Consider the following 25,704-nt stretch of genomic DNA (forward strand, 5'->3'; position numbering starts at 1 on the left):
TTAAAGTCAGTTGCTTTGTGATTGTCTTTCTAAAATTAAAGTATTTCACAGTACAGCAGGCCACCAACTTAGTTTCTGTGCCACCGACAACTCTTACCAAATGCCGGCTTACATAAAATGATGATTTAACTAGTTTCATGCTCTGTAGTAGACAGAATAGAGATATCTGCAGATTCCTCAGCTATGAAAATACAAAAACCTTCAGTGTATCCCGATATTTTTCTGTTAATTTAGGAACCATCTCTGTATCCATAAGTGTCAGATATTATGAAAAATGCCATTTCAAAGTTTCCCAGGCTACACTTTGATATGTCCACAAAATCCTCCAAAACCTAAATATGCTCAATTTACAGCTATCTAAAATATAAAAAAAGAGGTAAGAACTTGACATCAGTGAAGCTAAGATGAAGCTAGACGAGTATTCAGCATTGCTGCTTAACCCTCTGAAACCCAAAATCTGCCACTGGGTTTAAAAAGCATGTTATCTTAAAAAATTGTAAAAATGACAACATTTCTCTGAGCTAGAGGTTTTTCTGCTTTTATACTGTCCTTGTACTACTCATCTGTGATGTGATGTTCCATTGGGAAACGTAATCAAATATTTCATCAAAATCACTTTATTCATTTAAAAAAGGCCCAAAAACGAACTGCTCAAACCAGATTCTGCAATAAAAACTAAAATTCTGAACTTCTCTGTGCAACTGTGAAGTCATGAGTGAATCAGCTGCAACCAACAGTCACATGACAAAAAGTCAGAGACTTTCTTTGGCTGAACTGCAGGTTGTGTTTACACAGAGCAGACAGGAGAAAAGTATGGAAAGAAATTCAAAATGTAAGTGGTATAGTAGTAGTAAGTATGGTATGTAAAGCCATAATTGTATATATATGGTAACACCTGTTGGTCAAATGCGGTTGATACCAGGTTTTGTACATTTTTGGAAAATAAACAATCAAAGATTTTCAACTTTTTTGTCTTTTTTTTAAATAATGTATGGCGTTATAACTTTGTCATAAAGCACAAAAGACACTTTTGTGTTCTCTCTACTTATAGCTATGGTTGTGTTGTTTCTACAGAGGTGCAGGACTTTATTTGCAGTAAAAAAAAAAATAGCCCTGTCACTCCTGTGACAGGAGCATTAAAGCAAAACTACTTGGAGTTCAGAGAGTTAATAGCAGAACAATTAACCAATAATCCAGATTGCTGATTAATTTCCCGCTGACAAGCAAACTGATTAATCTGATGATAATTTCAGCACTGACTCAACGTGGCTTTGAAGGAATCTTAGCAGATATAATCCCTGAGATAAAAGCATGGAGCACTCACAGTGCTTTCTGGGCTCTCTGGAGGTGACGGGGAGAGATCTGACGAGGAGCTTGAAATGGAGACTTCTGATCTGGGAGCAGCCTGAGCTGGAACTTGTGCTGGGTACGGAGCTGCGTAACTGTGGTCCTGGGTCAGACTGGGGGAACCGCAGAGTCCAACCGGCTGCAAAGGTTCTGGAGGAGCCAGTGGAGGGGTGGAGGGCATGGAGGGGGGAGAGACATGAGGCGGCCATTGTGGATGAACGCTCGGGTGGAAAGCGGCTCCGTCCATCTGAGGCATATGTTCAGGGCTGTGGTAGACGCTGCCCACCGCGGGGTAGGAGACGTCTGGAGAAGTCTGGTAGTGTGGGTAGACGGAGGGGTAGCCTGACTGAGGGGCCATGGGACCGGGTAGCTGAGGGTGAAAACCTGGAAATGAGGGCATCACCTGGTTGGGCAGGCTGGTGGGAGGGATGAAAGACTGGGCCATGCTCATGGCCATGGAGATCACATTAGCCAAGGAAAATAGAGGCTGCGTGTGAGGGGGCCACATGTTGGGATGCTGAGGGGCAGGTGGGGACATGGTAACACTCTCATTGTTAATGGGGCTTGGAGTTTCATTCTTAGGACTTGGGGAGCTGGGGGCTGGAGAGGGAACAGAAGGGAAGGTGGGGTTACTGGCTACACGTGTGAGGGGAGGGTGGATCCCCGCTGGCTTCGATGAACCTGGAGACCCCGGGTATGGGAATGGGAAGTGAGTGTGGCCCATGAAGGGTAAGTGGTAGTGCTGGTGGTGGGGTAGGAGGGATGCAGGGTGGTGGTGTTGCTGATAATGGAGAGGAGAACCTAGAAGACAGAGAGACAGCAGTTTTAATTTGTGGTGTAAAGTCAATTAGTGTAAACTAAACTAAGTGAGATGCTTCTTCATGTCCCCATCTAGCTCCTGCATGCAAATGTAGTTTTAAATCTTGCACAGTTGGAGTGGAATGTTGGACAGAGTTTGACCCAGAAAGACAAGTTGGTTCTTCCTGACTCTTCAGGGTTTCGTCACCCAATCCTTCCTTCAACCTCCGGCCAAGATATACAACCATGTGGAGCAAAAATCTTTCCCGTACTTACAAATAGTGTGTTTCCATGGTGAACAAAGACGTTTTGTTGAAAGCAGCATCCAACTGTAATTGCGTTTGTAAGCTGAAGCAGTTGCACACCGGGCTTACATGGCTGTGAGGGATTTAGCATCAATGGGAGCGAGGAGGGAGGCTTTTATGTGTAGTTTAAATGGAACACACGTGTGTGCACGAGCTTTTTGGGTCTGATTGTAAGATTAAAGAAATCAGGATTTCTTCATCACTCCTCGAGGAATAGTTTAGGATGCCAATATCCTCGCCCCATCCATTGATTTGACATTTGCTTCAACAATGGCTCCACAGTCATAAACCACACCTCCTGTTGCTGATGATGCAAACCAGCCTCTACTTTTTCCACGCTGACGGAAACATAGGTTAAGCAACACTCTGTAATGGTGGCCGCCGGCCAAGCAGCATTGCGAAAGCAGCCATGCAGTGGACACCCAGCAGAGAAGAGACCAAGACAAGAGGGAAAGAGGATGTTCAGATGACAGCTGAGGCTGAAATTGAGGACATATGAAGGATATGTGTTCTTCAAATGCCCCTCCTGTGGGGAGGGAGACTTTGACGTGGGAGGAGACTTTCTTGGAAATTCTGCAGGAGTTTGTGCTGGCAAACAGATGTTGCTGACTATCGCAGCAGTGGAGAAACCTCATGCTTTACAGCGACACCATTCACAGCTCCCTAAAAGCCAGAAAGCGCCCTTCAGGTGAGGTAATTACCCAAGAGGCCCTGCTGCAAGGCAGACACAGACGAAAGCTTTGAGGTGTGGGGATGGCGAATGGCGCCATGTGAGTGTCTGAACAATACCAAGAAAAGGGCCCTGAGGAGGGGAGGGGGGGTTTATGAGGTAGCTGAGCTTCGCTTTGACTTATTCTTTGCCAACTGGACTGTAGCAATTTTTCAGTGTGCTGAAACAGTAAACAATGCTCGGTCTCTTGACGCGGGACCAGAGGGAGGGGTGCAGGGCTATTTACCTGGGGCGTTGTGGAAAGACTGTGAGCGTATTAGAGGTCGCCCAGGTGAAGTAATGTCTGCACTGAAGGCCTCTCCATTGGGGCATGGGGGGGAGCCACGTACCCCTACGTTCGGGTTAGCCACACTGTAGTCTAAGACAAGACACACGCATGCATGAGTGGACGCCCGTGCACACGTGATCGCACACACACATGCACAGGATAAAAAAGGAGCTCGTTAATCTGACATGCTGTGAGAAAGACAGTCTTTATGCAATTTGCACACACTTAACGCTACTTGGTAAAAGGTGAAATCCAACTCCTAAGAGGTTATTCCAGGTTCAGATTCCTATCATTTTTAATATCCCTCAGCATCACATTATGCCTTAATGGGTGAATTAAATCGCTCCCATAGGACTTACCAGGCAGAGAGGAGGAGGAGTGAGTTCGAGGAAGGGTGTGACTGTGCAGATTGGGCTGTAAGAGAACACATTTGATTAAACTCAGCTTTCACTTGAATTCATTGTTGACAAAAATGTTGAAATGTTCTGTTATGCACTGTATCTGAAGACTCTCAAAGCTACACTACAGGGCTGACAAGCACTAACTGGTGTTGAGACAGTATTCTGAAGAGTTAACAAAGTTGGAGGATTTCTAATTGATGCAACAAACACTAGGGCTGCACAACACATCTTTTTTTGTGAAGTAAATGCAGGCAAACTAAGTGAAACACCTGTTTTTGCTTTGTACAAAAAGAAAACTCTCACTGTTGTCATTTTTCATGATGAATTCAAAAGAAGTCTGTCTGATTGAACATAATTTACTCAGATTCAAGGGTACTGGGATGCACAGAGTTTTATTTTTTTCAGTTTGCTGACATGCAGGCTCCACATGTTCACAGATAAATGAGCGAGGAACGGGAGAGAAACACTGAGAAGGAAGATAAAGGAACATCAGTTGTCTGCATGATGAGTGCAAACCCAAAACTGAATGCCATCCAAAGCAAAAAACTATTTTGGATGTCGTTGTCAGATTATGTATTTTTGGTGCAGATCCTACAAAATCACTCCAAACATTCTAGAATGATTTTTTTCTATCCAAATTCAAGGGAAGTGGTGAAAAATCCTGTATTATTTTTGATATGAACGTGTCAGTTTTTCCCACTATAGTGCAGCTTTAGTCAAGCTCCAGAAACACCAGATCCTGCACTTTCCATAATTCTTGGATGCAACTTATTTCCATCTTCAATTAGACTCCTTTGCCGCATCTTTCAAAGTTGAAGTCTTTATTAGTAATGCAGGATTTCTGAACTAATCTTGAGCCAGACCTACACACCCAGTTGATGTCTGTAATATTCTGAGATTTGAAAAATTCTTCACCGAAACCTCAGAAGCTGAGCTGCCGTTTTTACAAGCTGTGCAGTGACTCCTCATAAGCTGCTGCTGACGTGTGAAGTCCATGTAATGAGCCTCTAAGCCGGGCACTAAAACACGGGGTGATGCAAGAGACCCCGACACCCGACCTCAGGTATATATGATTTGTCAGTGTCATACAACATGTATCAGGTGTGCAACAAAGTTTTCTTTTCTCTTTTAAAACTAAAATGGCTGTAAAGACTTTGTGTTTCCACAATAAATCCCAGTTATTAACCAGTCAATATAAATATTACTGCATCTTTGTGCACTTATACGAGGCATGTTTTATGGGGAGATTTTTAACCTCCATAATCTGGATAATTGGCTGCTCTAATCCATCTGGAAAACCCGAGAGGTGGAGAAGCCGTTCATTTTTCTTTCGCTGTAATGATGGAGGTTTGTCAGTTCGCTGGTTTAATCCACCACTCAGGTCCAAACGTAACCATCTCAACAACTTTTACATGAAAGTTTACACACAAATTCATGATTCCCAAAGGATGAATCCTCAAGTTTTCTATCCTACTGTGAAATATCTCAACAGCCACTTGATAGATAAGCACAGAAATGTTTCACACACATGCATGGCTCAGAGATCATGCTGATTTTTGCCATCTATATTTGCAATTTTGAGCAAAATGTCTCAGGATGGATTGGCAATGATTTTTAAAAATTAAAGTCCCTCTCTGGTCTCTGATTTAAAAGCTCATCTCTAAGCATTGACATTATATAAAGACGGTATCTCCATGAAAATTATTTCTTTCTGCCTGGAACGCATCCTCCTTTCAGATCGAGCTCATCTATGACCCCCAAACACTGTAAAACGTCTCTACACTAAACAATACTGGAGAAATTCAGTCATACAAGTTTGAACTGGAAACTGATTCTGAAGAAGAAGAATGACCCAGGAAGTCCCACCATGGCACCTGCCAGGATTAGGTTCTTAGGTTTATACTACTTGTCAGTTTAGTGCAATATACATGTATTAGTTGGACAGTAAAGTTTCTTTTCTCTGTTAATACTTAGATTGGCTGTAAAGAATTTATCTGTCACTCTCCCTGTGGCTTAAATGCAGGCCCTGGAAGATGAATCTTAGAAATATATTTGTGAAATTTCAGACACTTTCCAAGCTCAATTACTTTTTTTAAATTGCCTTGAAGCACATTTTTTATGTGCATTGAAATTTGAGGCTATTTTTGAATGACAATATCTCAGGAACTGTTTAACATAAAAGCCTGAAATTTAAAAAGCATATCTTGTTAAATGATCATGTTTTTAATTTGCCCACATTGCACGCATGAAACTTGGTTTGAAGGCGACACGTCATGCAGTTTCTTTGAGAAATATCAAAGCTTTAAGTCAGTAGGATGACATCGGCAAAACATAACCATGACTAAACACAGATTGTAGATCTGTCGGGAGAAGATTTTTCTATTAGGGAATTTTCATGCCTTGTTATATATTTAATGTTAATCTGATGTTCTTATTTAAACAAAGCTTTAGTGGTAACATTCAAAATCTCATGATCATTGTGGAAACTGCTTGATAACATCAAAAGAGATTAAGCTATGTATAATATTTTTGTTTTGTGGTACAGCTTGTCATGACTGTTCAATCAGTTGCAAAAGCTAATGGAATTTTTTTTTTCTTTTTCATTTTTGTGACCAAAGTAATATTATAAAGTATTTTATATATTTTATTTTGTATTTGTCCGACATGCAGCTACATATTAGTCAGAAAAGATCACTAGTTGACTTCTCCATCGTCAATTCTTTTGTTAATTTGTGCTCAAAGATGGTACTTTTCGATGTGTTTACAATTTTTTTTTTTCATATTTTAAGTCACCCATAATTAGAGAATATTTGATCTACTTGCCGAATACTACAGATTCAGAATAAACAACATAATGAGAAACACGTGTGAAAATTCCAGGCTTTTATCGTTAATAGTTCCTGAGATATTGCTGTTCAAACATCTTATTCTCAAATTTAAAATTAAAACATACTGACAGTGAATCCACAGGCAGTTTTTTCACCATGGTTTACTTTCATACGTCTCTGAGTTTTACTTGCTTTCTTTATTTATGCATGTAAATGTATTTATATGTGCATCTTTCGTTGCTGTGCTAGCCTTAAAATTATTACCTGTATACCTTGATAAATAGGCTAAATTGAAACAAACCTTTTTTTTTATTGCTGCTCGTTATTAAAAAGAAGTAAATTCATCAATAATTATTGAAATCCACTGAAGTTAAACATTTTATTGTAATAAATTGTCAGCTAAATGGTCCAGTTCTATTTGCAGCACATAAATAAACTCCATATGGACACGTGAGCCTCGGATGCACTGTTTTCAATTAGCAGATGTTAGTTGTGCTAATACATTAGACGAACCTGGTGAACCTGGTAAACAGAGCATCTGCCTGAGATCAGCACGTCTTGTTAGCATTGTCACGTTGAGCATGTTAATTTGCTCACGTTAGCAATTATCTCACAGTCTTGCAGCGGGGGGCACAGCTGCCGGTGAGGCTGCAGACTCTTTGTCCTGCTCTTCCAGTGGTGGGTGAAGGAAACTAGCAACAGCTGGAGAAGCTTTCCAGGGATTCAAGCTCCATTTATAGAATTTATTAATAGAATCTCAGAATAGCATCCTACCGCAGGATTACAAAAGCCAGAACAGAGGTGCTGCAGACAGATGAGACTCTGGGCTTGTCAGTTTCTTCCTGAGTTAACTCATTTTTTTTCTCAGCTGGACAGTGCAGCAGTAATAAGTTCTTGGAGGACGGTGTTCTTACAATCACCAGGTGTTGGAGTGAAGCCAGAAGAGATTCACTCAATGTGCTTCACAGTAATTATGCAGCCAGCAGGTTGGAATGTAGATTTCTGGCACTGAAGGTTTGCTGCTGTAGTCTCTTGTCCAACATGAAATTATCCATTTATGAACATCTCCTTTCATACGTACAAGTGGGCACGGGAAGATTTTGTTCTTTGTATTCTACAAAGTGGAACACATCCTTAGCAGAACAGACGCTCCTTCTTCTTAAGTAGACAAACTGTATCTGATTAGGCATTAGGTCATATCTTGTACAGGATGGCACTGCTCTTAACAACTCTTTTTTTCCTGGAAGTTGATTTTATAGCTTCGCAGAAACCTTGATTCATAAAAGCCTAATACATCCAAGCATAAATTATTTTACCAATGCACTGTGGGCAGATATGCTGGAAAGTTCATTATGTTGTAAGCACTGGAAAGGATTTGTGGTTGTGGGAACAAATAAATGTGAAAAAAAAAGGAGACCCGGGATATTGTGGGTTTTACGACATTAGTGCTTTTAGTAACATTATGTCCTAAGTGAAAGCTCCAGCTCTGGTGGCTTTGAGAACACTTAACCTTCAGTCTTTAAGGGCAGGTCTCAGGAGGGACGGTGGACAGTGAGGAAAGCACTCTGCTGAGATTCTCTTTATTACCAGTGTAGGAAGCAATACAGCTTTCCATCCGTGCCTGATTCATGGGTCTGTCTTAGATAAGCACAGCTCGCAGACACGCTATAGCTGATGTAATTTACGACTATCAGACAGCACAGTAAAAAACACACACGCTCTGTTACTTCTTTTGTTCTCAGATAACAAAGCTGCGATAAGGATTAGTGGAAAGGAGCAGGTGCTGCTGCTGACCTGAGAGGAGGACAAGGAGTTAACGCCGCCGTGGAACGCCGGCTGGGCCAGTCGGTGTCCGCCGGAGTGGACCGGCTGGTCTTTGGCCATCAGAGCCTCGGCACGTTTGATTATATCACCCATGCGGTGGATAAATCCCTCCTTCTCTGAGGGCAGGATGAACTCATTGTGCACCTAGAAGACAAAAGAACAGCAGTGGAGAAAGTAATCAGATACTTTAGGAGAGTGGATAGATAGATAGATAGATAGATAGATAGATAGATAGATAGATAGATAGATAGATAGATAGATAGATAGATAGATAGATAGATAGATAGAATCACCAATTAACCTCAACATGTTTTTGGACTGTGTGGAAGGAAGTCATCTATTATTATTGTTATTATTATTATTATTATTATTATTACTATTACGATTAGCATCATCATCATTATTATTATTATTATCATTATTATTATTATAACACAATAATAAAAGCATAGGCATTAGCATTAAAATGTACTTAATATATCAAAAGTAAATGAACTTATTTGGCACGAAAAGAGTGTCACGTTATGACCCATCAACTGGTAATACTAACTTCATATTGTTGTTCGAGGTTAAGGTAATTTAATCATTTTATATAAATTTGGTTGGTTAATTCTATAAAAATTCACACTATTTTAGAATTACATCTGAAAAAATCACTTCATGGATCATGTCACGAAAGAGAATCAACAAGGACAATATTTACATCATCATGTTGTGAAGTAGAAGTGGAAAAAAAAAAAAACAGAACGAAAACTTTAAGTGTCCTAAACCTGTATTTCACTACTTCAAAGGGAGTAATACATGCTTCTAAGCGCATTTCTACAAAAATCGCTCGTCTGTTTTTGTGTCCATCCCACGAAACAGAACCACCCACCTCCCTCCAGCTAATGCTTATTCTTAGGGAAAAACACACCTCATGTAAAAATCCACAATGCAGCAGTTTATTTACAGGACGTTTTGCATATTTATGCAGTTTTGAGTGTTGCTGTGAATTGTGGGTCGGGGCGCGGTGATCTTTTCCTGACAGCGTGGAATAATTCAGCTCGTTTAAAAGCCTTTTACTGTGAACCACGGGGCTGTTGTGATGCCAAGCGCCCCTGCTGCGCCAAGACACGGTAAACAAAAGCCCACTGTGTTGGAGTGAGCGAAACAGTACATTCAGTGAACACAAAGTGCTGCTGCACACGCTGCCTCATCACGCCTTCCTCACACACGAAGCCTCTCTAGAATACACTCCGGTCCTCTAATAAAGACAGTAACGGGGAGGATGGAGCTGCTTACCTGCGTCACTCACGTCTCTCTGAGTTAGATATATTATCAGCAAGCGTTAAGATCGACAAACAAACGCCCAGAAGAGAATGAATCATGTGTACGTTCAGCTGAGATAGAAGACTCTGAGTTATCAGCTGACGGAGTGAATAAGTCTGTACTAACTGTAGAACGTACTGGGAGGTTAAGTCCCTCTAGAAAATCAGTTATTTTTAGCAAGGTTTTTCTTTTTCAATCCTCTAAAACTGAAATTTTTGGCTTTAGTTTGTAAAGACTTCCCTAACGCTGTGTCAGTGGCGTTCAAGAGGTGAAATAATAGAACGTAAATGAAAAATAACTTCCATTTAATTCAACACAACTTTGAAATAACATGAAAAGTTGAATTCATAAGTGAGTAAAAAAAACTCCCTGGTGGAGCATGAACATGAGGTTTGGTGTCACTGCCCTATTGTTACGTCTTCTTGCGATTACCACATCACTTTCATCTGTAACCAGCGCGTCTGATGTCCAGCAAAAGTTTCACAAGACCACTTTAAACCTCTCAACGCCCCCAAGTAGTTTCTGGGCGTTTTATGATCCTGTCACATACTTTCTCACTGTGGAGTCATTTTCTTTTTACAGCAATATAAAGCCCCGCACCTCTGAGGAAACAGAACAACCATGAAGAAGTAGACGCATGCTTGACACATTTATAACGTCATAAATCATAAAAAAGATACTAGAAAAAAGGTAACTCCTCATACTATAGATGTTTTACTACTTATATTTTTAATTTGTTTCCCACCTGTTCTGCAACACAGCCTGCAGTTCAGTCCGGATCAGCTTAAAAGAGCCAGAATTTTTGTGATATAACTGTTAGTTGAAGCTGAGCTACTAATAGCTTCAAGGTTGCAATGATGAGTGTTAAATGAGACATGTAGAATAAGTGTGATGTTGCTGAAATATCCTAATTGTAAGCTTAGATTTGGTTACCTGATGGAAACAGCATATCACAGACTGTTAAAAAACAAGAATTCTTTTGATTCTAGGGTTTTTGGATCTGGTGGATGGTATCACTTTTGAAATTTTTTTAAAGATAACGTGTTTTTCAAACCCATCAGCGGGTTCGGGGTTCTCATGAAGTTAAATCCAGTCATCAAGTTCAAACTGCTGACGTTGCAACATTCTGAAATTAGGCAGATTTCTTTGGGGATTTGGTCCAAAACCAAACACCACAAAAATTCAGTACAGTACATGACTCCCATGAAAGCAAAATAAATCGCATCAAAGTGGTATTTATAGTTCATAGTACCTGTACATAACACTAACTATATCTCACCATGACAGCAGCGATGTCTTCTGGGTTATCTCCATCCAGGTCAAACTTGAAAGTCACCATCTTGTCATTGTGCGTCTGCAGCTGACACTCCACCACCCGGTCCACTTTATCAGACAGCTGCAGAGACGGAGAGGATCGGTGGTCATGAAAGGTGTTTACCTGAGCAAACACGAGGGGGGACAATATGTTTTTGTGTTCGTGCATGTGTGTGACATGCAGCGTGCTCGTGTGAGTGTGTGTGTTGATCTTTGCACTCTTTGCACCTCGGTATGCACATGTGGTAATGCCTGATCTGTTTGTCTCTGCCGCCAGTCCAAACACGCTCATTAAAAGACCACAGAGTGTCCTGATCAGAAGAGTAATGTACTGCGGTCACCGGGGAAATAACAGCGTAGCTACTGATAACGTTGCATAATCAGGGTGGAGCTTCACCGCTCGCTCATAAAGAAAATGCCTCCGCTAATTCAATAATTCGGTACAGCTGATTTATTTGTTTATCATGTGGAAAAAATGCATTTGCAGGGGTGTAATTAAATGAAATATTTGATTTATTGTACCCCTGTGATGCGAAGCCGTGAGCGCGCTCTCCTCCTGAACAGCTTCCCGGCAGTTCGTCTCGCCGCCGTTTTCTCGCTCTTCTCTGATAGGCCCTCGTAGCCGTCGCTCAAGCCCGAAGTCACATCAGAGGCGTAGCTGCGAAGGAACAAACCGCATATGCTTTTGGTTAAAAAAAATACGCCCCAACAAGCCACTGAAGCATAAGCAATTTCAAAGCCTATTCATCATGTCCAACAGAAGTATAAAAGAAGTGAATATCCATCACGGCCGATTGTCTTGGCACCGCACAGAATAATAAACATCTCTCCGAAGTGTCAAATAAAGTTTCGATGTGTTACAGTGGCGTGTCAACGGTCAAGTCAAACAATACAGTTTGACAACGTCTACAAGGAACTGGAGGAATGTGATCTGTAGTATTTACACAATGAAGGAGCTTTCAGAGAACTGGAGAACATGCAGCGCGTTTTATAAAAAGCTTCGGTTCAGCTAATTGCGTCTCCTGGGCCTTTTTGGATTGCTGTGGTCACAGACTCCCCTCCGTCCACCTCCCCGGTACAGGCTGCAAACATTTACAGGCCTACTGGTTGGCAGCGTCCGTCCGCCTCTATTTAAAAACCTCCACCTCACGGGTAACTTTAGTTCACAGCAAAACCTCTTTGCACCTTCACACACACACAGGACGTGGAAACTGGATGAAAAATAATAAAAACAACTGATTCGACATCTGTGTTGACATTGCAAACCGTTGTTGTCTTTGTGATTTTTGACATGAACATCTGCTCATAAGTAATCAAGGGCTTTTCTCAGAGGAATTAAGCAACTGGGAGTGTGTTTTGGCTCCTAAATAGTGCATGACTAAGTTGTTACGAAACTCGATACGCGGCCACTCTTGACATTTGTTTCGATCCACCGTGAACAAGTCCGATACTGTCAATTCTTGCCAATCGCAGAAAACGAACCAAGACGACTGTAAGAGACACCTTGACAGTCACCTTGGATGTTCTAAAATGGAAATTTGGTGGAGAATAGAATATTGTATTTTAACTTTTCCGTTAAATTCGTAACATTAATCTGATTTCACTATTGGAAGGCATTTTGGCTCAACATCTATTGCTTTAAATGTGCAACACAAAGACTTGCTATTTTTAACTGTTGCCCATTGTTGTTCTATATTGATAGACAACATAGCTTGTATTAAATATAGAAAAGTACACAAACACTCGCTATTTAAGCACACAAATGAAGTGTAAAATCAACTGGCAAAAACTCTGAACATTAATTTATAGTTTTTACAGGTTTTTCAAGCAATTTAAGAATGTGACCTTGAGCGACAAAACATTGGAAACATTGCTTTTGCAGTTTTTGAAAAGTTTACAGACTAAACAATATGATAAAAACATACATTTTGTGCAATTTGACAATATCATCTAAGAACAATATAGTCTTACAGCCCAGAGCACACAAACACATTGACTTATGTTCATTTTCTCCAAGACCTTTACCGTAACTACTACTGGCCTAACCCTAACCTTTACCTAAATCTAACTTTATCCTGACCTCAACTTGTCTTCACCCTAAAACTGAATGATTCATGTTATAAGAACTTGCTTTTGGTTCCTATAAATACGACACGTCTCCACGATATGACTGAGGAAATCACTTAAGGTCCCCACTACGTGAGTAATACCTGGACCACAAACACATGCACGCAATCTACTAGTCCTTTGTCGGCTCTCATGCTGAGAACATCCCACCAACGTGGAAAACATCTGAGACCCAGCCACACGAAGAGCTGCAAGAGTTCATTCTGCTTCACTGCAATAAAAACAGAGCTGTCGATTTGACTCCAGCGTGCTGTCGCAGGAGGAGGAGCTACGCCTACGGGACAGTTCTACAAGATTCACATTGATTTTCAGGGCTCTAACTCCAATACGGAAGGAACTATTGAGCTTTATTGCTCCTTGAATGGCTGCAAAAGAGCAGAGTGAAGAGGAAAGAAGGCTGAAGAAGTTTACCTGTCCACAGGGGAGTTGAAGCCACTCGGGGGTCCTGAGTTGCCGTGTTCTGTGTTGTTAGATACGGCGATACTCTAAGAATAGAAAGAGGAAGGTGGTAAGACACACGTGGATGAAGACTTTCAATCATTTCTTTTACATTTAAGGATTTTTCAGGTATTTGAGTTGATTCAAACCAATTATTTTAATGTTCATGTTTTTAGGCATCCTAGTGGTTTGGCAGTAAGGGTGGTCCTCCACACTGTTTTTAAATTTTAAATTAAATAAATGTTCGATTTATGATCAAATCTTTTGCAAAACTAATGACACATCCATCAATCTTAGCTTCACTTAATGTTTAGAGACAATTAGCTGACAGCATGCTAATATGCTATACTAGGACATTAGCATTTAGCTTAAAACATAGCTGTACAGTACAGTAAGTGCCTCAGACAGCCACTAACCACTAGAGACTCGTATAAACTCTACCTAGGCTAGAAATTGCATCATGGGAAAACAGAAAAGCAAATACAAATGTAATGTTTTGTAAAAGATCAGTTCTATGGGTAAAGCATCAATATATGTAACAATAAGATACACAAAATTCTGGTTAGTTTACAATAAATCAGTGTGTAAATTTTCCACTTTACTAACGAAAATGTTCTAATTAAGCAACTAAAAACTAGCGAGGTGCTTAGAAACTGATGAACCTGTTTTGGCACTGGGTTGGACAGAGTAAAGCTACAAAAGGAGGCCTTGTAAAGTCTTGAAAGTCATCCTCTAGCTCCTGACTGAAGCCACTCACCGAGGGGAAGCGGAGGGCAGGGATGGGGAGGCCGTTTACAGCAGGGGGGTTGTTGTGCGTGGTGGGAGGGGTCGCGTTGAAGCCGCCGGCCTCCAGCGGATCCTGCAGCCCAGAGGAGCTCAGATAGCCGTCGGTCTCGCAGTCAGCTGTTTCAACAAAGCACATAAACCGTGAGCATGTGACCGGCCTGACAAACCAACACAAACTCCAACACACGCCACACATCTAATGACCCCAAGCTGAGATACACCACACATGTAAACAATAAAAAACTTCAAGGGTTTCACTGTGGATCAGCTCTGCTCTGGAGAAGTCGGACACATCTTTACTGGATTTGAAATATTGGGGCGGTTGTTTGGGAAACTGTGGACTAAAAACATACTCAATAACTACAGAACAGCATGTGCTCACACCAAGAGAAAAGACTGAATAATTTAGTTATCCACAGTTTCACATTTCGCCGCATCCCTCCCATGTGCTTTGAGGTCTGAGCATGTTTCTGTTCAGTACAGTTGTGCAGCTAATGCACCGAAAAGTATTTGTCTCCAGAGTTTAAACGAGAGAGGTCAAAACAAAACAGGCTCATTTGATGCACATGTGACAATATGTAAGTTATTGGAGTGTAACTAAATACTTTTTCTCGAGCAAAGTACACTTCAGTGTATGTTTGAGGTACTTGTACTTGAGTATTTAGGCTATTTTATACTTTTAACTTACATTTCAGAGCTTGGATTCTAAATTTATCTTTAAACATAGAAGCAATTTCTAAAATATAAATCATTTTGAGAGAATAAAGTGTCCACAATGTATAAAATTTAGCTGCAACTCAACTGATTTCAAAATAAAATGCTACAATTACATATTATTTTTCATACAACAACTCTGATCCAGGTATTTCAACATGATGAAAGTTTCATCATTGATACTTTATGCGTACGTTGTTGATAATACTTCTGCACTCCTACGAAAGAAAACGGGAACTACAAGACGTTTATTCCTAGCAGTATTTCTATTGCCTGGTACTGTGACCTTTACTTTGGAATATACTGTATTGTACAAATGTTAAACGTTTTATCAGGCACAAGCTTTGTTTGTTGATTTTAACAGCATTACTTAGTGCCAAAATACCAGAGTTTAAGGACGCAAAGCACTGCAAAGCTTCATGTTTCAGCAATATCTCAAAAGTCTATATTCAATGCCTGTGACCTGCAAACATTTTCAACGTATGGGATGTTTAATTCAGCAGCTCACAGTTTGCAGAAGACAAGCTGTTGTGGCGGACGTGGAAGTGCTGGTCGGCCTCGGGCTCCTCCGGTTCCGCAGGGTAGTTGGAGCTGACGCCAGAGTCCACAGAGCTGGTCACAGGGGACAGTATGGGGGCCGGAGGCGTCAGGGCCGGGGTGGGGGACTCTGCTGCGACAACATCGCTGGCTTTAGACTCCGGCTCTTCCTCTATGGCCTCCTGCTTCTTCTTCCACTCCTCCGCCTGCCGCCTCAGCTTCTCTCTCTGCCGCTTGATGGCCGTCACTCTGTCCCGTATGGCTTTGGCCACGAGCTTGAAGTCGGCCTCGCACACAAAGCCGAGCACGACCTGCATAACAACAGATGCTAAAGGTCAGGGAACAACATTAACATATGTGTATAAGTGTGCTGGTGCAATATGTGGGAAATATATGCAGGTCTGTTGCACTTCTTGACCCGAGCTGTGACATTTACAGTCAGTCCTTTCACACGACCAAAGCTTTTGTACTAATAACATTTGTTTTGCGGAACCAACACACACAAACTGCATTCTTTCTGTCATTTTAGCGTCTTGAACAGCCTTTTGTGACGCCCGGTCCGGCAGAGTGGGACAGCCTCTCAACACATAGTCAGATTACAGGAGATCGGCCCGACTAGATGTCCCCTGCTGATACCAAATTTGATCTTGATGAAAACTACCACAAAGAGGTAAACAAGTAAGGAATTGTGGCTTGTATTTTCATTAAAAGTGACCTCTACAGACGAGGAGGGCTCTCGAGGACATAAGGGCCGGTTTCGTAACAAGCATGAAAACCATTATATTATTAAAGACGTGACTCCGGCTGCTTCCTGAGACACGCTCTCACATTTCCAACCGCTGATGATTAAATGCTGAGCCGTGACCTTGACACACCGTGCAAGGTGTTCCCGTTATGGGCTGTGGCAGGTTTGAGTGTTTTCTGCTGTCATAACAGAACCGTAAAAGACACATAATGATGTCGAGGTGCATTAGTGAGGTTGCCTTCACTGTTTGGGGTCAAGTGTGAAAGGGATAGGTATCTGATTATAACAATGATAAGCCCATAACGAGACCTTCAGATCAGAATGTGCCTTTAAACAAAGCAATTACCACAACAGTAATATAGTTGGAACTCCACACACTGAAACTGTCTTTTAATTCTTACTTCAACTCTCATTGCTGACAGAGGAGGAGAATTAGCCTTATGAAACATGGATCCACTTCAAGTCGTCTTCTAACAGCGCTGCCTTTTCCCTCACAGTATCCAAATAAAGTAATTCCCTCTGTGTGTAGGACTGTAGGGTTTAACTGTACTACAAACATTAGGAGTTCATACCAACTCCATATTCAGCTTCCCTCCACAAAACCTATAAAAGCTATTATCATAAATCAAGGATTAGGATGCAGAGAACATGGGGAGGCGCTGCCTGAAGCCGCCTCTGTCTGCCGATCTGGGATCAATTACTCAATTTCCTCACTAATGGCTACCACAAACTGGGTCAGTGAAGCAGTAAAGGTTGACCTCATCAGAGCCTGTCGTCAGCCTACCATCTCCTGAGCCACCTCCTCAGGCACGTCTTTGTAGAGTTCAAAGAGGAACTCAATGGCGTTGTTGTCCTTGTACTTCCCGTGGAGCTTCTTGGTGTCGTCCATGCGCAGCCACAGCTTCAGGCCCGACTTCACCATGTCGTCCTCCTCCGCCAGCTCCACGTGCACGCCGTTGTTCTCCTGGAAGAAGGGGTGATCCAGCAGGTCCTGAATGGTGTACCTGCGGTAAAGGAAGGAAACCAGCCATTTGCTTGTGTACACTCAGGAAACGTAACCCTCTGGTCCCCGAGAGCTGCTAGCAGGTTTGAAAGGCATTCATCATTTATCAGAGCTAGACAGTGGGAAAACAGAAAAAAATTCCTTGGATTTTAAGCTTTTCAGCATTTCTTGAGCTAATCATTTGCGACGTGCAGTCTCGTCAGGAAAATTAATCAAACTTAAGCTTAAAATCCTAATATTTCCGCACCACTGGAGTCGTCTTTTAATTTCATTGTACTCTGTGTATGATGACAATAAAAAGCATTCTATTCTATTCTATTCTATTCTAAAATCCATTACTTTACTAGCATAGGCCTCTTTAAAAAATCAAACTTTTTGCAGCATAGATATGTATAATAAAGGCTAGATGTCTTAAGGCGGCGTTTCAAACGGGATCACCGTTCAGCCATCTTGATTCAGGGCAGCTTTCTGTGGTGAAGGAAGGTGAGTGATCTGCACAAACGTAAATACTCTTATCTCGCTGAAACCTTGACGGATTTACAAACGCTTTAGTTTCTTACAAACGTTATTAACGTGGCTACAATTCAAATTACAAAAATACAAATAAAATACAAAATAATTAAAATAGTTAAAATTGTTGCTGGCCGTGAGAGTGTAACACAATTATCCAGAAGTGCAGTGTTATAACTACACCTCTGATGTTTAGAACAAACCAAACCATTTGAAAATCAGTAGAAAACTGAGCAAGTTATGGTTATTTAAAAAGTACATGCACCACAACAACACAATGTTATGGGTGAGCGAGTGGACCGTGCCAAGATGGCCGCCAGTGTGGCCGTGCGATTCTATTGGCCGACAGTGCGGACGAGACATCTAGCCTTTATTATATATACCTATGGTTTGCAGTCATAAGATTAATTTAAAAAACTAAACAGTCAAAGCTCTTATGCACAACTGTGAAACAATTAGGGACATCAGTGAAGGGATGAAAGCTTAGGGACTTCTCAGCTGAACTGCAGGCTGTGTTTACGTGGACTTTCATGACAAAAATTTAAACTTTAAGTAGCAATATATATTTTGTATGTAGAGTCCAACTAATTTATTTTCCAATATTGATAATACCTGTTGGGACTTGGTAAGATGTGGCACATGCTTATTTAAGGTTTTTCTTTTTTTCTTTTTTAAATAAATAATCAAAGAAATGCATCTTTTTTTTTAATGATTTATGACATTATAGCTGTGTCATACTGCACAAAACACATTTTAGATTTTTCTCTTCTTGTAACCATGCTATTTCCGTAGAGGTGCAGGACTTCAAGTCGTAAAAAGTGAAAATGTGACAGGAGCAAAATATAAAAAAAACATTAAGAAATCTTGTATTATCACATATTTGCATCCTGTGATTGGGCAAAATAAAACAGAATAGGGCAACAGTTTACCTCATACAGATTAAGATATTAGTTATTTACACAGTTTGTTATTGTATTATTGCGGGCTACAGTGTATGCTTTCACTTTTACCTTTCATCCTTGTTCATGCGAATGCAGCCCTCAATGATCTCCTTGAGTTCTGGGACTTTGACTTTGTAGAAACTGTCAGGTTTAATGCCCTGTGAAAACAGTCAGAAGAGGATATTGGGTTTTATTTCTTCTGCAAGGGCTTCATACTTAATATAAAAAGTACACAAAGGGAGTATTTTGAAGGATTTTAAGCAGAGTAGGTGATCTCTTCCTTCTACATTTATCCCACATTAGTAGCCAAAGCATTACCAGCCACTCCCACCTGCGCTGCATGTTAACATAATCCTCCACTTTGTGACATCTGCCTCCAGCCAGCATGACATTCGGCTCTGCGATCATGTCAACACCAGAGGAGGACAATAACGGGAGCTCATGTAAATGGAAAAAACCCAAGATGCCATGCTTCCTCCTTCCTTTTTACTTAAACACAATCTTCGGAGGGATTTTAATAACTCATAACAGCTGCAGCTTCGATGTAGAGTTTATCTCAAAAATATTTAGGCAGGGCTTCTCCTTTATAAGAAATGAGGGAGTTTTTCTAAATGCTATCATGAGAATGTACATAGATTACAGTAGAGCTCCAATTCCTGTAAAAACACTGATAAGAGAGGAAAAAAACCAAGGTCATTTGGCCTGCAGATACCCAAGCAACCTGATGATGTTAGGTCAAACACCCAAATAAGATTTCCCAGTGAAAGGCTGAGTGATACACTTTGTTATCACATGTAAAGGCTGACATGTCACACAGTAGCTGAAGTTTTGTTTTGGTTTTTACTGCTGCCTTTTAAAATGAGACAACAAAGAGAACAAGATTTTTTTTCTTTTTTTACTCAAGCAACATGTGCGTTTGACTTTTGCTTTGGTCCACTTTGTTGAGGAAAAACACAAATTGGATTGCCTCCTTCATCGCAATCACAGTTTGCCTCGGTGTCCTCTAGTTGCACCTTGAGGATAAATCAGTTTTACCTCGATCCAAATCTAATTTGTGACTCAGCTCCTTTCCTGTGGTGACAGAGGTCAAGATAAGATCGTAGGAAGCGAACCAGTGGCCAACTGACTGCATTTATGGTGTCACATTTTTATCATCATTAAGAACAGAAGGATGCATGTATTCCATATGAACCTGAAACAGCTATTTTGCACAAATATGAGAATAAAATGTGGCACTTTCTTGCAAAAACAACAAAAAAGTGTTCTTTGGCATACATTTCAGCACCATGAGGAAAGTATGTACCGGTATATGACCAAAAGTATAAAGACAGCCCTGCATGCATGCTTTTAAATGCTTTTTTTCACAGTTTCAGCACATTAGATTAAGTTAATAATCCTAATACTGCTGAATACTCATTTAACTGTGTGTTCTGTTCTTTACTTTCTGTCTACAGTGTAGATATCAGTGACTCACTACAGCTAAATTAACTCATACTGTGATTTAATATGTTGTTTTTGTCCATTTTGCACATATTAAAATGACATCCCATCTATCTGTTTGCATTTTGCTGCCGTTTGCACCGTATTCTACTGCATTTTACTAACCTGGTACTCACTGTGTGCAATGACAAATGTAAATCTGATTTACAGTAACGGTAATATCGTTATCCCACACACCAGTGCCTCCGTGCACAAAGGCAGCTCCATGAGTAAATGGTTTGCCTAGTTTGGTGTGGAAGAAGTTGACGGGCCGGCGCAGAGCCCTGACCCCTGCTCCATCCAACACTTTGGGATGAACGGCAAGTGCAAGCCAGGCCGCACAATAGCACCCAGCATCAGTGCTCACAAGTGCTCTTGTGTAATCATCCCTGCAGCCAGGTTCCAAAACTTGTTGGAAAACCTCCTCAGAGGGGCAGAGGATGTCACATTAATGACCCAGAATAAGATGTTTATCCGTCACAAATGGCGGCAATGTTCGAGTGTCTGCATACTTTTGGTTATATAATGTATATGAGACAGCCTTTTTCCGTAGTAAATGGGAAAATTCATGTGCTTGCTTGATGTAAATCATATTATAAACAAGGCCAAGGGAAGTCTGTAAACAGTTGTGACAAGAATCTTATGTGTTCTTCCTTTCACATGTCAAGCGGTACTTTGGGCCTCTTTAATAGCAAATGACTTCAAGTGCCAGTCTGTCATTTAAACCTACGTCAGGTTTGTAGGTTAGTGTTGTGAAAAATATAACTGTCACACCAATAAACCGACACGTCAGCTGTCGTCCTTATAAAAGTAAAACATTAACAAATCGCAAAAAGCACAGCTAGCATGAGGTGTTTTCCTTCTTCTTCTTTTTTTAAAAAAAATCTTGCTGCATGGCTAAGCTTCTCCGACAGCACACGGAACATGACTGTGCTCCTGTTTGTGGAGGAGCCAGACCCACTCTGACTTGTTGGCATTGTCGCTTTCTCACTTTCCAGCCTCCGTCAGATGCTGTTTGCTTTGCATATGCGACACACAAGAAAGAAACAGGACTCTTTGTAGAGCAAAGAGTGAGACACATTTTCCAAAACATATAATTCTACTGTCGCCTGCTCGTTCCCACCGTGGCGTCATCGCTGCGCTCAGCGCCCGAGAACAGCTTGAAATGCAGCAACTTAAAGACGCTGCTGTGATGCTGCAGTCTTAAGAATCAATACGTTGATGAAGTCTCACTTTTTCTACTATGAGCTGACCTGAATGCAACATTATTGAGGTGGAGTCTGAGCTGGGATCCATTATTAGACCTTCCAATGCACTGAAACGGTCTAATTTCATAATGCATCTGTCTTTTTCTGCAAGGCAATTTAGACAGAAAACTAACATGTATTAGTGTCAATAAGCCACTCGAGTTGTCTGTTCATGACAAAGGGAATTTTCCAGTGAAAACGATAGCCTGCACCAGCTCAACAAGATCTTTGAACTGGCAATCAGTGAGTAAAACATGTGCAATCCTGCGTCATGATTGCAGCCTACAGAAAAGCGGTCAGGTTATAGTATACTTCTGCATCCCGAACTCGTAATGGGCGAAGCTGAGCCTCTAATAAACCAAACAGAGCTTTCCTTCCCCCCCCGCCCCTTCTTTCCAGGCGTTCAGAACATCCAGCCGTATACATGAGATATCCTGGTTCCTTTCGGTCTAATTCCAGTGTGCACACGGAGGAAAGCGAACACATGTAGACAATTACATTAAATATGGTGGGGGAAATGAGATGGTCCTCCTTTTTCCCTTTACTCACACTGGTGACTTTGCGGTAGATCTGGGCCGCGTTTTGGCACTCAGAGTACGGGTACTCAGAGGTGGCCATCTCCAGGATGCACATTCCGAAGGCGTAGACGTCCACCGCTTCGTCGTACTTCTCCTCGTACATCTCCGGGGCCATGAACTCTGGGGTTCCTGTCGGGGTCAAAGTGAGCAGTTTTTGCATTATTACGAAGGAAATCACTACGGGACCACCAATGTCCTGTATTCAGAATGCATGAATGTAGAATTATTTATTTTTTGAGGGATTCTTTTGGCTCTGTTTTGGTCTCTACCAACTCATGGGGGAAATACGTGGCTCTTTAGCTCCACCAGCTATGTTTGGTCCGACTTTCAGTGCATACAGTTTAGTTTCACTTCACTGCAGCAAACAACTAGGTTGACGAGGTTGTTAATCGTAAACCAAACCAACAAAGCTGCAGCTGAAAGACACTAAAATGTTGCATAACACTGAGGGAAGCTGAAGATGATAATTCTCTGCAGGGTGATGTCCTTTCAATCAATGCATCTGACTGTTAAAGGGTTAAAAATAACAGTAACAACTATATAAAATAGAGCTTCAACAATTAATTAATTATTCACAAACTATTCTGATGATCAATTTATCATTCTAAGTATTTTTATTTAAAGAAAAAACATCTAATATTGTCTAATTAAAGCGCCTTTAATTTGAATATTTCCTTTTTCCCCCTCCTCCATGTCAGTTAACTAGGGTTGTGGACAAAACAAGATATTGTGGGCTTGGGCTTTGGGAAACAATACATTTCTCACCATTTTCCAACACTTTATAGACCAAACATCTCTTTAAATAACCAACAAAATAACTGACAGATTACTCCACAATCAAAATAATCACTAGTGGCATCCCTAATATTGAACAAGGGATCTAACACATATAGAAAACTAAAAGAAAAGCATGTATTGCAGCTTTTTGTTTAGGTGACATAGTCTTATGTGCAAATTTAACTGTGAACTGAACATCAAACAGCATAAAAGGGCTTTTAACAGACAACTGATTAACATAAATGCTCTGTACGTGTAATACTGAGTATCTACACAAAGTGGTGTTTTGATCTAAATGCTAACCTTTGCATGCCAACATGCCCACTTTTACAACATTCGGAGGTTAAGCATGTATAGTATTTACTATGTTTATGGTGTAGCATGCTAACATATGCTAATTAGCACCGACTCAAAGCCCACCTGAGGCTGGTTTTGCAGGTATTTAGTCGTAAATTGCAGTATTTGACCTGATCAGACAGTCTGACTCGCTGCTAGTGTGGCTATAAAACTGTATCTTGTTTTTCAATTTAAAAAAAAAAAAAAAGGTAAATAATTTTCAAGAACGCTGAGTACAAACCTCTTCATTATAAAACAATTAACATACTATGATTCATTTGGAGCTGGTTAAATGAAGTTTATGAGCCACTTTCAGCAGGAGTCAACAAGTCTTTATAGTGCGTTTGATGGTTGGCACTCCCTGGTTGTACGTGATGGGAAGGGCAGGTTCCCACTGAAATTAAAAGCCATTTGAAGAGAGATGCTGCCTTTCAAAATGAGGTCAGGAATTTTAAAGAGACACCTGAGGTTGCTTGGGTGCAGTGGAAATAAACAGAGATAAACAAACAGGGGAAAGTGAGAGGCGAAACCTGTTTCACCTCGTTGACATCTCCCACCATTTCAAGATTGATTAAACTGCTAGATCTAGGCCAAATTGTGCTTAAGATGTCATTTATTTCACATTTAAACACACACACAAAGAGACTAAACATACTCTTACCAATGACACTTTTAGCAAAAGAGGCACTTTTGAGGGTGGCCAGCCCCAGATCTCCTATCTTGACGGAGCCAGTCGGGCCGGTGATGAAGATGTTGTCGCACTTGAGGTCCCGGTGGATGATGGGAGGAGTGCGAGTGTGCAGAAAGTGAAGCCCTTTGAGGATCTGACGACTCCAGCGCTGCAGCAGCTTCAGCTTCATCTCCTTGAACCTCTTCAAGTATCTGAAACAAAGACTCGGCAGTCTCAGTCTAAACATATCACAACACAGCAAGAAGAGGAAGCTTTCAAGTGCCATGAAATAACTCATCTCATCTTTTGACAGCCAAGGGGAAGCTTGAAAGTTTCCATAATTCTCTCCCAGAACATTGTATTCAAAGGAGAACTATTCTCTGGTCTTTTTATTGTCTTTTAAAAGCAGAAGAGAAGCTGTCAACCGTGGAATAAATATACTTTTTGGTACGTAAGATATGGGAAGTTTTATTTGGAAAGAGTACATCTGCATTCGTGCATAAGCATATAAATGAACTGCTTTTAGGTTTGGAGACTGATCTGTTTGAACATGTACCTATAAAAAAAACTGCAGTTTTAAAGGGAATTGGAGACGGTGACTCACGTCTTGAGCGTGCCTGACGTCATGAGTTCGGTCACCAGGATGATGCACTTGTGGCCTTTTACGGTCGACTTCCAGGAGTCGTGGAAGCGCACGATGTTTGGGTGCTGCAGCCCTTTCAGCATCTCCACCTCCTCGCTGAAACGCTGCCGCTCCGCTTTGGTCAGCTTACGGGTCTGCAAAAAAAAGTCACGTTAAGTATGATTCCATGCACTTGTATCCCAGTTTTAAGCTTTATAGTGATTTTGTTTGAGTAAAACAGTGGAGATCTGATTATTCGCTGCTATAAGCTAAGAACTGGGCAAGCTGCATCTGCTGATCATATAATGTGATTGAAAGCTCTACAACTAAATGGACCTTGAGGTGAGATTGCTTTGTCAACAATAAAAATGCAGTTGTGTTGACAGTTGAGTTGTAGTGCCACAAAGTTTTAGCGCACACATGCTCCGGTCTCATCAGGGTTATAAACGGTTACGTAAGCTGGTAGCAATAAACACAGCACACAACTACAATTTGATAAATCACTGCTACTTGGGCTAATGAGCTCACTGTGGGATTGGAAACCCACAGGTTCATCCATCTGGGTGACCCTCCAGTTACATAACCACACTTATTTTCCAATAAGGAGAGCTCTGACTTTACAAATTTAAGGAGGAGGTTTCCTTAAATCCATGTAAAAACCCAACCAAACGCTGCAATCACGTTGGATGAACAAAGACATTTTTGTGCTTCCTCAAGGATGAATGGTCCAATTTAGCTGCCGGTAGAGTAACTCTGCCTGTGGTGGGTGGTTAGTGGAAAACTCCTGTGCGACTTCAGAGCCATGAATCCTGCATTGAAGCAGGTTTCTGAAGGGGGAAAAAAAAAGCTCTACACTACATATGTTTATGCTTACAATCAGCTTGACCGCTACTCTTTTTCCCAGTAAGTGAGGAGGTGCTGCTGCTAATGCTAAGCTAACCTCGCCGACACAGGAGGAGGACTGTCTGGAGACCCGCACGGCCTGAAGTCACACAACGAACGTCAAACTGTCGTATTACGTCGACACTTAACACGTGTGACTACAATCTCAAAGACAAGACTTCTGACCAA

The 25,704-nt window shown here is 41.2% G+C and overlaps 1 protein-coding gene across 2 annotated transcripts in view; it reads right to left on the reverse strand.

The window, feature by feature from the left end:
• wnk4a (WNK lysine deficient protein kinase 4a) overlaps window positions 1-25,704 on the reverse strand; it is a 51,781-nt gene that overhangs the window by 7,526 nt on the left and 18,551 nt on the right. The window contains exons 3-16 of one of the 2 annotated variants that reach the window (XM_008287528.1): window positions 24,616-24,788; window positions 24,003-24,223; window positions 22,200-22,357; window positions 18,994-19,082; window positions 17,255-17,474; window positions 15,697-16,036; window positions 14,446-14,591; window positions 13,662-13,735; window positions 11,646-11,781; window positions 11,089-11,205; window positions 8,472-8,645; window positions 3,808-3,862; window positions 3,407-3,538; window positions 1,325-2,148 (exon numbers count right to left, since the gene is read on the reverse strand). In XM_008287528.1, the coding sequence (XP_008285750.1) occupies window positions 1,325-2,148; window positions 3,407-3,538; window positions 3,808-3,862; window positions 8,472-8,645; window positions 11,089-11,205; window positions 11,646-11,781; window positions 13,662-13,735; window positions 14,446-14,591; window positions 15,697-16,036; window positions 17,255-17,474; window positions 18,994-19,082; window positions 22,200-22,357; window positions 24,003-24,223; window positions 24,616-24,788 (2,859 nt within the window). The remainder of the gene's footprint in view (window positions 1-1,324; window positions 2,149-3,406; window positions 3,539-3,807; window positions 3,863-8,471; window positions 8,646-11,088; window positions 11,206-11,645; window positions 11,782-13,661; window positions 13,736-14,445; window positions 14,592-15,696; window positions 16,037-17,254; window positions 17,475-18,993; window positions 19,083-22,199; window positions 22,358-24,002; window positions 24,224-24,615; window positions 24,789-25,704) is intronic. The other variant, XM_008287529.1, reaches the window with a different exon arrangement.

The sequence above is a fragment of the Stegastes partitus genome, unplaced genomic scaffold, assembly GCF_000690725.1.
Source record: "Stegastes partitus isolate 25-593 unplaced genomic scaffold, Stegastes_partitus-1.0.2 Scaffold505, whole genome shotgun sequence".
In the NCBI taxonomy this organism is placed as follows: domain Eukaryota; kingdom Metazoa; phylum Chordata; class Actinopteri; family Pomacentridae; genus Stegastes; species Stegastes partitus.